This window comes from Coregonus lavaretus (assembly GCF_964263955.1).
Source record: "Coregonus lavaretus genome assembly, chromosome: 34".
Taxonomy (NCBI): domain Eukaryota; kingdom Metazoa; phylum Chordata; class Actinopteri; order Salmoniformes; family Salmonidae; genus Coregonus; species Coregonus lavaretus.
In genome coordinates, this window is record NC_140021.1 from 12,719,780 (window position 1) to 12,733,295 (window position 13,516).

The 13,516-nt window shown below is 44.4% G+C and overlaps 1 protein-coding gene across 1 annotated transcript in view; it reads left to right on the forward strand.

Annotated features, from left to right (window-relative positions):
• Positions 1-217: 217 nt before the first annotated feature.
• LOC311109364 (TRAF2 and NCK-interacting protein kinase-like) overlaps positions 218-13,516 on the forward strand; it is a 59,885-nt gene continuing 46,586 nt past the window's right edge. Inside the window, exons 1-12 of the mRNA XM_084152217.1 lie at positions 218-607; positions 5,717-5,782; positions 9,983-10,039; positions 10,206-10,331; positions 11,744-11,854; positions 11,951-12,041; positions 12,158-12,288; positions 12,400-12,454; positions 12,628-12,706; positions 12,781-12,956; positions 13,069-13,135; positions 13,258-13,456. Coding sequence (XP_084008343.1) covers positions 551-607; positions 5,717-5,782; positions 9,983-10,039; positions 10,206-10,331; positions 11,744-11,854; positions 11,951-12,041; positions 12,158-12,288; positions 12,400-12,454; positions 12,628-12,706; positions 12,781-12,956; positions 13,069-13,135; positions 13,258-13,456 — 1,215 coding nt within the window. The 5' untranslated portion in view covers positions 218-550. The remainder of the gene's footprint in view (positions 608-5,716; positions 5,783-9,982; positions 10,040-10,205; positions 10,332-11,743; positions 11,855-11,950; positions 12,042-12,157; positions 12,289-12,399; positions 12,455-12,627; positions 12,707-12,780; positions 12,957-13,068; positions 13,136-13,257; positions 13,457-13,516) is intronic.

Below are 13,516 nucleotides of genomic sequence, written 5' to 3' on the forward strand. Positions count from 1 at the left end.
AAATACAATTCTTAGTTTTATGGCACTTTAGCCTGAAGATACACTTACACTTAACCTAACCTTTAGGTTAGTCTTTTTTTATTTCACTCACACCAAGGGTGCGTGCGTGTGTGTGACATTGTGGGCGTCCCTGTTTCCAGGAGACCCGCCCGCCGCTCGTGCTGCTAGGCCACTCCCGGGGAGCGCGAGACTACACCGTTTCGTGGCGCTTTTCTTTGCTCTCTCTCTCTGTGTGTCTGCGAATGTGCTCACTGCAGTCTCGCGGAGTGTGGGTGTATGCGTTCGTGTGTTTTTCACCATCCGCCGGTGCAGGGGGGCCGTACCTCCATATAAAGCATGTAGCACCTGGATCACCTCGGGGTCTTGAGCCGCGTTCCCACCGGGATCAAACGGAAAAACGGATTATATTACCCATCGTGGATGGAATAGTATTAATGAAAGCCTAACTGGGATCTAACGGGGGATTATAACGGCTGGATAAGGGAGGGGAGAGAGGGTTTCTCTTCTCGGTAAATGTTCGGAGAGGAAACTTCCATTTTGAGAGAGAATCATGGCGAGCGACTCCCCTGCCCGGAGCCTGGATGAGATAGACCTGTCAGCGCTACGGGTAAAGTGTGTGTGTGTGTGTTGGTGATACAATGGGGACTGTATGAGTGAGACACAGCTAATCGAGCACCTGCCCCATCCCCGGTTAACAACAGCCTCTCTTTACCGACTGTGTGTGTGGTTGGCGTCCTCGAGCCATCGTTAACGGCACGCGACAACATCCGCTGATCAGATATAATTAATGTGGATCAACCGACGACTGCTATAGCCTACTACTGCGATGCGACAAAGCGAGGGAGGGGGGGCGGTACAGGGGGTATAGAAAGGAGTCGTTGATTTGATCCTCGTCTCCTCCGTAATGGCAGCTCCCTCCCACGCGCTTTAGAACCTCAGAAAGCTTTTTTTTTCTCAACAATTGGAACGTGATGTAATGGAGAACTGGGCCTGTGTGTGTACTGTAGTATAGCCCCCTCTGTATTTGGGGCAGATGTTGAGCAGTCGGTCGTGCAGCCTCACGCTGCCCCTGACACACACACACAGCCTACACACACACACACACACACACACACTCACGGTTGAATAATATTAGAGATAACAGCAGAAGCAGGTTCCGCCATTTCGTGAAATTGTGGGGAGTCCGTGACATCGGCCTCAGCACTAACGTTAGTTTGTGTGTGTTGACAGCCTTTGGTCTTGCTGGGTGAGATGAGAGGCTCATTACAGGCAGGTCGTTACACAACATGATCTTACCTGCAGTACCAGGATCAAGCCCCAACATGACCATGGCAGTGCTGTGTGTCTGTATGTGTGTTTGCTTACATTTTCCCTCATATGGCAATGGCTGTGAATGATGCACATACTATGCAAACACACACACATGCATACACATTTGCAGTATCTTTTGAGTGTGGAAATCTGGCACATCCAACAGCACATTGACTCATTCATCCTCTCTCTTGAGAAATGCAGACAAACAATTTGTAGAACTCTCACTTTCTCCCAGCATGTCTCCCTCACTAGTTATCTCTCTATCTTCTCCATCTACCGCTGATAGATGTATGACAGTTATTACAGACACACACACACACACACACACACACACTCCTGGCCTCTCTCTCTCAGCTCTTGTCGGGAGTCTGCGGCGTGACTGGAAATTAGGTCACAGAGAGGCAGAAAGCTGGGGATGATTTCAGTGTTGTGCACACTACCCATGATGGATGGGCATTTACTCTTCCTGTCTGCCTGGTCTCACTTCCCCTAGACCAGGGATGTCAAGCAAGACCTGATGAGAAGCTCTAGCCTACCACACAAAGGCATTATGGAGTTATTTTCCCTGGTTGACACAGACATGCTCAGGAAAGTGATCTCACAACTTAAGCCTTCTACCTGCCTTCGCAATCCTATCCCAGCACCTCTTTCAAAACAGTTTTTAATTCCATATCTGAAGAAGTGCAAGCTATTGTTAATTACTTCCTTTTCACAGGCACTTTCCCCACAGCACTAAAAACTGCTATGGTGAAACCAGTTCTGAAGAAAAGTAATCTAGATTCTTAAGCTCTTAGCAATTTCCGGGCCAATCTCTAACCTTCCATTCATAAGCACAATTCTGGAGAAATTGGTTTTCAAACAGCTAAATGATTTTTTTAAGTGCCAACTGTATTTTTGAACAATTCCAATCTGGTTTTTGTGCCCACCACAGCACAGAGACAGCCTTAGTTAAAGTGGTAAATGATCTTAGAGCCAACACAGATGCCAAACAGCTCTCTGTCCTTTTGGATTTAAGTGCTGCGTTCGACACTGTTGACCATGATGTCCTTCTGGACAGACTGGAGAGGTGGGTTGGCCTCTCCAGTCCAGTTCTAAATTGGTTTAGGACCTATTTAACCGGTCGAGAGTTTTGTCACCCTTGGTGAACATAACTCAGATAAAATACATATCACATGTACAAGGTTCGATTTTGGGTCCGGTACTGTTCAGTTTATTGATATTATATATATATATATATATATATATATATATATATATATATATATATATATATATATATATATATATATATATATATATATATATATATATATATATATATATATATATATATATATATTATATATATATATTATATATATATATTATATAGTTTATATATGTTACCCCTTGGTAGCGTTATCAGAAAGCACAGCATTGGCCTCCCGAGTGGCGCAGCGGTCTAACGCACTGCATCGCAATCCACGATTGTGCACCCCAATACATGTCAGACATGGTTTTAAGTTATGTACCCAGTAGGTCCCTCAGGTCCTCTGGCACTGGCCTTTTAACTATCCCAAAGCCTAGGACCAAGAGGCATGGAGAGGCAGCCTTTAGTTATGCCACCAGCCTCTGGAATAGCCTGCCAGAGAACCTGAGGGGGGCCGACACTGTGAACAAATTTAAAAGAGATCTTAAAACACTCCTTTTTAGCTTTGCTTTTCTTTAGGGTGCTTTTTAGTCGTTCAGTTTTTGTTATTATTTTGTTTTTTATCCTCTTATGTTTGTTTTTATTTATTAGTTTTTATTAGTTTTTTCCTGTGAAGTACATTGTGTTGCATTCTATGTCTGAAATGTGCTGTATAAAGGTTAATTTGGTTTGATTTGAAGAGGGGGTCCACTTAGATGTTTTGCTGGCAAACCCTGCCCTAGACAGACCAGAGCACTGCATCACACACACACACACACACACACACACACACACACACACGCAGAGCTGACATTACATATTGGGCTCTATTTTAACAAACCTAACGCAATGGTCAATCTAAGCGCTGGGCGGTAGTGCTATAGGTCCGGGGGTGTGTCAGAAATATTTTTGCTATTTTCACAAGCACAATTATCAGCACAGATGCTAGCTTTGGCACGAAAGGGCTGGGTTTTCATGAATAATCAATTTGTGGCTACTGTAAATTGCATTATGGCTGAGCATGGACATGCCAAACATTGTCAATAAGCAAGATTCAATTCATTATTGATAAGGCCTAAAAAGAGAACTAATAATTCTAGTCAAATTCTAAACTAAACAACAACTTAAAAAAAAAATAGGCTATGTCACACTTAAAACAACGCAGACTATGGAGGGTTTTAGGCACATCCAAACTTTCACAGTAGCTGGACAAAGATCCAATATAATTAGAATGGGCGAATGTCCAATCACTGTTATACTGCTTCCAAATAGGCCTATGTTTTATTAACATAATCGGAAACATTTTACAGATCTGATCGCATTCACACATCTCCAGACGTTGCATTGCAAGCGCGCCACAGACTTTGTCACCATAATACCAGGAAGGGGAATCATTCTAATAAGTTTGGTTGTAATAAAATAAAACGAAAAACAACTTGCTTTTTATTTTTTAAACAACAATAAATAAATGTAAAATGTAATGATATCACTGCTGTTGAACCAGCCTTATTTATATTTTAGATTAGGCCTAAGGGAGGGCTTGGGTTTTGAACATATGAAATGGAAAACAAGGCATTTTTACATGTTATAGATCAATTATAAATAAGATTCTCATCTCTCCTTTCATGATGGGCATGAACACGTAGCCTACATCATGGATTGGGGGGATTTATGCATGTCTAAAATAATGTGGGGCTGCCTACAATGCATAGATAAAAAGGGAATGTCAGCTCGATGTTTACTCCTCTCAAACTTTATATTTTAATAAAGCTTTGGTGAAAAATAGTTATTTCCAAGCGGTCTCAGGGGCCAAACCCTTTATCAAAAGTCTTGACTATACTTCGCGATTGCATTGGGCAGACAAAAAAAGCCTTAATTGAGAGGAGGGAAGGCTATGCTTGGTTTTTAATCAAATAAAATATGAAGTAAACAGGCACCAAAAGCACATTAGGCTACTATTGTTATATGGGCAGTGTACGTCACAGCTGGATAGACTGCGTTTCAGTGTCAAATTTCATGCCATAACCAACTGCGTTACCGCTAAAACCAGCTTTTGGCTGGTCTTAAAATATCCCTATCAGCGCTGCCTGAAATTAGCACTTTGGATCATGTTTTTAAGGACACACCTCAAATATTTCCACCCCTCCCATCTGAGCGCAAGAGAGCTGATATAAGACAGGTAAATTGCTGAACCTGGTGTTAGGGCTGGAAAATGCCAGTGCGCCAGTTTTTACATGACTAAATTGTAGACTAACGTGTGTTTGACACTGAAAATAAAGGTCATAATCTCATATTTACGGTTTAATATCTAATGCTCTCATCTAGAGGGGTTAGTGATTAGGGCCTAGGGGAAGTGTTTAGAGCTTCACTCCCTGAGAGTTGTTTATATCAAGGGCCATTTAGAGATCAAGGATTAAATGAGGAGACTAATACATGAATCAACTTCCAGACACCCTCATAAATTGAGTGGATAAAACAAGAAAATTAGCACAATATTCATATTGACATTGCTATTAACACACACAAACACACTTATATGCACGCAGGCACACACACACACTCACGCCAACCCATGACTCTAATGCTTCCCCCTTTGCCACTCACACACACGTGAGGAGACATCGATGTGTGTGGTGGTGCTAGTTAGAGAGAGAGAGAGAAAGAGGGAGAGAGAGGTTGTGTGTAGATGTCAGCCCGTCTCTAGAGCAGTGTTCTAGGTTTAGAAGTGCTTCTGTTCGACCTTGAATAAAAAGGAATGTCGATTTTTTTGCAAATCCCATCTGGGAGTATGTGGCTGATTTCAACTCCAGTATTCCCTGCTCTACCCCTCTCTCTCTCTCTCTCTCTCTCTCTCTCTCTCTCTCTCTCTCTCTCTCTCTCTCTCTCTCTCTCTCTCTCTCTCTCTCCTCTCTCTCTCTCTTTCACATACACACACACTCGCTATGGAGTCACAGTGTAGCGCTATAGATCTCATCAAGTCCTAGTGTGTGTGTGTGTGTGTGTGGGGGGGTCAGGTTCCACAGGGTCTGAATTCTTGAGTAAAGAGTTTCAATGCTTGACCACCTTCTCTCTTTTTCTCTCCTCTCTCTCTCCAATCCACTCTGTCTCTCTCTCTCTCTCGCTCTCGCTCTCTCTCGCTCTCTCTCGCTCTCTCACGCTCTCTCTCTCTCTCTCTCTCTCTCTCTCTCTCTCTCTCTCTCTCTCTCGCTCTCTCTCTCTCTCTCTTCCCCCCAGGACCCAGCTGGTATATTTGAGCTAGTGGAGTTGGTGGGAAATGGAACCTACGGGCAGGTCTACAAGGTAAGACACACCCCTCAACACACTCTCAACCTACAGCGTGCCTGAGGACGCCTCCCACATGGGCTCTGTCACCAAAGACAGTATAGTATGAAGATAGGCACAAACTGCTTCTCCAATAGAAATCCCCAATCCCGCTTGTAGGCGATGTCATGGCGATATTGGCTAGATAAACTCATGAGTAGAAACACGTCATTTGGTCTAACGGTCATCTCACACCAAGATGTTAAGCTCTCTGTCCTGCAGCCTCATGCTGACACACACACACACGGTTGAATAATATTAGAGATAACAGCAGAAGCGGGTTCTGCCATTATTTTATTTTTTTGCCATTTCGTGTATGTGTTGACAGCCTTTGGTCTTGCTGGGTGAGATGAGAGGCTCATTACAGGCAGGTCGTTACACAACATGATCTTACCTGCAGTACCAGGATCAAGCCCCAACACGGCCATAGCAGTGCTGTGTGTGTGTCTGTATGTGTGTTTGCTTGCATTTTCCTATTGCAATGGCTGTGAATGATGCACGTACTATGCAAACACGCACTTCTCAATCCACAAACCACTGTTTGGTCTGCTTTGCAAGCATTCCCGGAAGTATTGCGATGTTGCACCTGTGGGTTTAGAAACTCTGTGGTGTCACCTTCCACTGACCTGTTAGAGCTGCCAATGAGGAGAGAGAGCTGATGAGTTTTATTTACAGACATGTTTTTCACTTCAGGGCCAGGTTGAGAAACAAGCCCTAGCCCCTGGCCTAGCCCCTAAACCCAGGCACTTGTGTAGATCTGAGAAGAAAAAGTGGAGCTAGTATTTCTTATATTCAATCTACATGATACCAGGGGTTTGGAGCTAGTATTTCTTACCTATTCAATCTACATGATACCAGGGGTTTGGAGCTAGTATTTCTTACCTATTCAATCTACATGATACCAGGGGTTTGGAGCTAGTATTTCTTACCTATTCAATCTACATGATACCAGAGGTTTGGAGCTAGGGGTTGTTTTTGGACAGGGCCCAGGTATCGGTGCACTTGGTTTCACTTGCTTTCTTTGCCGGTGACTTTTCACGTCAAAACGCTCTGATGCACCTGTTACAAGCTAACTTGTGGAATTACAGCCTGGGTGGGCTGTACAGGGAGTCTGTTACACACTGTTTGTCAGACAGAGATGGGTGGGTTAGTGTGAAGCTGTAGGCCTATTTGTTTCCATGTTATCTAGCTTTTCACTGGAAGACTTAATAGTAGGTATCATAGCCCCTTCATTCTTTCTGTCTTCCTCTTTTCTAGCTTTTCACTGGAATACTTATTAGTAGGTCTCATAGCCCCCTCTATCTCTCTCTCTCTGTCTCCGTCTCTGTCTCCGTCTGTCTGTCGCTCCGTCTCGCTCTGTTTGTCTGTTTGTCTGTCTGTCTGTCTCTCTCTCTCTCGTGTTGGGTCTTATCAGTAGAGTAACATTACTCAGGCAGGTCAGGAATGTGAGGCGTGTCTGAACCAAGGAGTGTTTCTATGCCTCAGGACACCTAAAAAGGGAGTATTCTGTCCTTTTCTCTACACACACACACACATACCCGTACACACAAACACACACACACACATACCCCTACACACATACCCGTACACACAAACACACACACATACCCCTACACACATACTGTAGGAAGGATGTTTATTTGGATTACGGATGCTTATGTTTCTGTTTACCGCTCCGATGTCACTCTATCCAGTTCAATTCAGTTTTATCCATTTCGATATCTATTGAGTCAAGTAATGTTTTTATCTGCGCTATACACTGAGTGTACAAAACATTAGGAACTCCTGCTCTTTCCATGACATTGACTGACCAGGTGAATCCAGGTGAAAGCTATGATCCCTTATTCATGTCACTTCAATCAGTAAAGATTAAGGGGAGCAGACAGGTTAAAGAAGGATTTTTAAGCCTTGAGACAATTCAGACATGGATTATGTACAGTTGAAGTCGTAAGTTACACCTTAGCCAAATACATTTAAACTCAGTTTTTCACAATTCCTGACATTTAATCCTAGTACGAATTCCCTGTCTTAGGTCAGTTAGGATCACCACTTTATTTTAAGAATGTGAAATGTCAGAATAATAGTAGAGATAATTATTTATTTCATTACATTACATTCCCAGTGGGTCAGAAGTTTACATACACTCAATTAGTATTTGGTAGCATTTCCTTTAAATTGTTCAACTTGGGTCAAACGTTTTGGGTAGCCTTCCACAAGCTTCCCACAATAAGTTGGGTGAATTTTGGCCCATTCCTCCTGACAGAGCTGGTCAGGGCTTTGTGATGGCCACTCCAATACCTTGACTTAGTTGTCCTTAAGCCATTTTGCCACAACTTTGGAAGAATGCTTGGGGTCATTGTCCATTTGGAAGACCCATTTGCGACCAAGCTTTAACTTCCTGACTGATGTCTTGAGATGTTGCTTCAATATATCCACACAATTTTCCTTCCTCATGATGCCATCTATTTTGTGAAGTGCACCAGTCCCTCCTGCAGCAAAACACCTCCACAGCATGATGCTGCCACCCCCGTGCTTCACGGTTGGGATGGTGTTCTTCGGCTTGCAAGCCACCCCCTTTTCCTCCAAACATAACGATGGTCATTATGGCCAAACAGTTCTATTTTTGTTTCATCAGACCAGAGGACATTTCTCCAAAAAGTACGATCTTTGTCCCCATGTGCAGTTGCAAACCGTAGTCTGGCTTTTTTATGGCGGTTTTGGAGCAGTGGCTTCGCCCTTACTGTGGATATTGATACTTTTGTACCTGTTTCCTCCAGCATCTTCACAAGGTCCTTTGCTGTTGTTCTGGTATTGATTTGCACTTTTCGCACCAAAGTACGTTCATCTCTAGGAGACAGAACGCGTCTCCTTCCTGAGCGGTATGACGGCTGCGTGGTCCCATGGTGTTTATACTTGCGTACTATTGTTTGTACAGATGAACGTGGAACCTTCAGGCGTTTGGAAATTACTCCCAAGGATGAACCAGGTCTTGGCTGATTTCTTTTGAGTTTCCCATGATGTCAAGCAAAGAGACACTGAGTTTGAAGGTACGCCTTGAAATACATCCACAGGTACACCTCCAATTGACTCAAATTATGTCAATTAGCCTATCAGAAGCTTCTAAAGCCATGGCATCATTTTCTGGAATTTTCCAAGCTGTTTAAAGGTGCAGTGAACTCAGTGTATGTAAACTTCTGACCCACTGGAATTGTGATACAGTGAATTATAAGTTAAATAATCTGTCTGTAAACAATTGTTGGAAATATTACTTGTGTCATGCACAAAGTAGATAAAACTATAGTTTGTATACAAGACATTTGTGGAGTGGTTGAAAAACAAGTTTTAATGACTCCAACCTAAGTGTATGTAAACTTCCGACTTCAACTGTATGTGTACCATTCAGAAGGTGAATGGGCAAGACAAAATATTTAAGTGCCTTGGAACGGGGTATGGTAGTAGGTGCCGGGCACACCGGTTTGAGTGTGTCAAGAACTGCAACGCTGTTGGGTTTTTCACGCTCAACAGTTCCCCGTGTGTATCAAGAATGGTCCACCACCCAAAGGACATCCAGCCAACTTGACACAACTGTGGGAGTCAACATGGGCCAGCATCCATGTGGAACGCTTTCGACACCTTATAGAGAACAGAAGAGTGACTTTTAACAGTTTGGTTCAGCTTCTTTGCCTGTCAAATACATTCAGTGTGTCTGATGCAATACTGAGAAACAGATACGGTGTGTTTGTGTGTGTTGTAACCCCAGCTCACATGTCTGCCTGTCTGGACTACAATGACTAAACAACGTGCCAGGCCTGTTGCTAGGCTACCATGAGGAAGTGCGTGCGTGTGTTTCTGTGTGTTATGGTGGTGATGTGTGAATTCTTCCGCTCTATAAAGAGCATCTTATCTTACGTGATGTTTTTTGTATTATTTAACTTCCCTACTGTAAAGTAACTGCGTCTGCTGGCAACTGATATACAGTAAATCTAGATGGAACCTTGTCAATGCGCATCAGCGGCAGTCGTATGTGTTGGCCTGCTGGCGGTCAGCCATCTTGGTCGGGCTGAGAGCTGGATGACAGGCTGTGGCTCTGAGACCAAAACACACACAGATTACAGGATGGTATTGTTGGCGAAACAGATTTATTTCAGATTCTCTCTCTCACTCTCTCTCTTTTTTCAGGGTCGGCATGTCAAAACAGGCCAGCTTGCAGCCATCAAAGTTATGGACGTCACTGGCGTAAGTCACATGCACGCACGTGCACACACACACACAAAAATAAAGAAAGCTATCCCAAATTGTTCTCAACTGTGTTTGTGTGTGTGTATATCACTATAAGGTGTTTGTATCACTATAAGGTGTTTGTGTGTGTGTGTGTGTGTGTGTGTGTGTGTGTGTGTTCCAGGATGAGGAAGAGGAGATTAAAGCAGAGATCAACATGTTGAAGAAGTACAGCCACCATCGGAACATTGCTACCTACTATGGTGCCTTCGTCAAGAAAAATCCACCTGGTATCGACGACCAGCTATGGGTACGTAAGTGTTTGTACAGTGAGGGGAAAAAAGTATTTGATCCCATGCTGATTTTGTACGTTTGCCCAGTGACAAAGACATGATCAGTCTATAATTTTAATGGTAGGTTTATTTGAACAGTGAGAGACAGAATAACAACAACAAAATCCAGAAAAACGCATGTCAAAAATGTTATAAATGGATTTGCATTTTAATGAGGGAAATAAGTATTTGACCCCTCTGCAAAACATTACTTAGTACTTGGTGGCAAAACCCTTGTTGGCAATCACAGAGGTCAGACGTTTCTTGTAGTTGGCCACCAGGTTTGCACACATCTCAGGAAGGATTTTGTCCCACTCCTCTTTGCAGATCTTCTCCAAGTCATTAAGGTTTCGAGGCTGACATTTGGCAACTCGAACCTTCAGCTCCCTCCACAGATTTTCTATGGGATTAAGGTCTGGACATTGGCTAGGCCACTCCAGGACCTTAATGTGCTTCTTCTTGAGCCACTCCTTTGTGGCCTTGGCTGTGTGTTTTGGGTCATTGTCATGCTGGAATACCCATCCACAACCCATTTTCAATGCCCTGGCTGAGGGAAGGAGGTTCTCACCCAAGATTTGACGGTACATGGCCCCGTCCATTGTCCCTTTGATGCGGTGAAATTGTCCTGTCCCCTTAGCAGAAAAACACCCCCAAAGCATAATGTTTCCACCTCCATGTTTGACGGTTCTCATGATCATTGCAACTCCACGAGGTGAGATCTTGCATGGTGCCCCAGGCCGAGGGAGATTGACAGTTCTTTTGTGTTTCTTCCATTTGCGAATAATCGCACCAACTGTTCTCACCTTCTCACCAAGCTGCTTGGCGATGGTCTTGTAGCCCATTCCAGCCTTGTGTAGGTCTACAATCTTGTCCCTGACATCCTTGGAGAGCTTTTTGGTCTTGGCCATGGTGGAGAGTTTGGAATCTGATTGATTGATTGCTTCTGTGGACAGGTGTCTTTTATACAGGTAACAAGCTGAGATTAGGAGCACTCCCTTTAAGAGTGTGCTCCTAATCTCAGCTCGTTACCTGTATAAAAGACACCTGGTAGCCAGAAATCTTTCTGATTGAGAGGGGGTCAAATACTTATTTCCCTCATTAAAATGAAATCAATTTATAACATTTTTGACATGCATTTTTTCTGGATTTTTTGTTGTTGTTATTCTGTCTCTCACTGTTCAAATAAACCTACCATTAAAATTATAGACTGATCATTTCTTTGTCAGTGGGCAAACATACAAAATCAGCAGGGGATCAAATACTTTTTTCCCTGACTGTGAGTGAGTTTGGTGTGTGTTAAACCTCTCTCTCTGTCTGTCTCTGTCTCTGTCTCTGTCTCTCTCTCTCTCTGTCTCTCTCTGTCTGTCTCTCTCTCTCTCTGTCTGTGTAGTTGGTGATGGAGTTCTGTGGGGCAGGCTCAGTAACAGATCTGATTAAGAACACCAAGGGGAACTCTCTGAAGGAGGAGTGGATTGCCTACATCTGCAGAGAGATCCTTAGGGTACCACCCTCTATGTAGAACTAATGCAATCAACACATTTGGAATGAGACCTACTGAAATAATGTCTTATAATTACCAACCTCTTTCTATCGCTAGGGTCTGACCCATCTCCACCAACATAAGGTCATCCACAGAGACATCAAGGGTCAGAACGTCCTGCTGACAGAGAACGCAGAGGTCAAACTGGGTGAGGCAGGCAAGCAGGCAGGCAGGCAGGCCGGCCAGCCGGCAGACAGACAGACAGGCAGACAGACAGCAAACTGTTTAAACATGAGTGTGTGTGTTTGTGTGCATATGTTCCAGTGGACTTCGGTGTGAGTGCCCAGTTGGACCGTACGGTGGGAAGGAGGAACACGTTTATAGGGACGCCCTATTGGATGGCTCCTGAAGTCATCGCCTGCGACGAAAATCCTGAGGCCACCTACGACTTCAAGGTACCTTAGCTGGCTGTGTGTGTATGCGTGTGTTTCTTTGAGGGTTTAGTGTATTTTCCCTTCTCATCTTCTCCATCGCTCCTAACTTATCTCTCTCTTTCTCTCTCTCAGAGTGATCTGTGGTCTCTGGGTATTACAGCTATAGAGATGGCAGAAGGAGCACCGCGTAAGTACCAGCACCTACCACACACAGGCTGGCACAATACCGTGGCATTAGACACTATCAGATGTTTTGTGCGTTGGTTGGAGGTGTTGTGGTTTGTTATTGGGGGTATCCTGAGATGGGTATTGTGTGTGTGTGTCAAGGCTCTGGTGTTAACCCTTTCTCTTCCTCTGCAGCACTGTGTGACATGCACCCAATGAGGGCTCTCTTCCTGATCCCCAGGAACCCTGCCCCCAGACTCAAGTCCAAGAAGTGGTGAGTTACCACACACACACACACACGCGCGCACTCACACAAACACACACTATGTTGTCTCTGTATACGTTCAGGTCTAAGAAGTTCCAGTCGTTCATCGAGAGTTGCTTAGTGAAGAGTCATGGTCAGAGACCCAACACAGAACAGCTGTTGAAGCACCCCTTCATCAGAGAGCTGCCCAACGAACGACAGGTCCGCATCCAACTGAAGGACCACATCGACAGAACCAAGAAGAAACGCGGAGAGAGGGGTGAGGCACACACACACACACACAACAGAGGGCTCAGATCCCATTGTGTCTGCCATTGACGTGTGTTTGTAACTGGTTAATGTGTGTGTGTGTTTCTAACCATGTGTTACAGATGAGACTGAGTATGAGTACAGTGGCAGTGAGGAAGAGGAGGAGGAACGGGATATGGGGGAGCCAAGGTGGGGGTTTTCTGTGCTTGTGCGTACATGCACTGGTGTGTGCATGCGTATTTGCTTCCAAAAGGGATTTACGCTCATAAACCTTCCCTCTCCTATCTCTTCTCTCATTGGTCCTTGTCCAGCTCCATCATCAACATCCCTGGGGAGTCGACGTTGAGGCGGGACTTCCTGCGGCTGCAGCTGGCCAATAAGGAGCGTTCTGAGGCTCTGAGGCGGCAGCAGTTGGAGCAACAGCAGAATGAGGAACACAAACGCCTCCTGTTGGCAGAACGACAGAAACGCATAGAGGAGCAGAAAGAACAGAGGAGGAGACTGGAGGAGGTAGAGCAGTGTTGGGAAGACCAGCATGGTCTTTACTCTATCATGCCCACCTGAACCGTA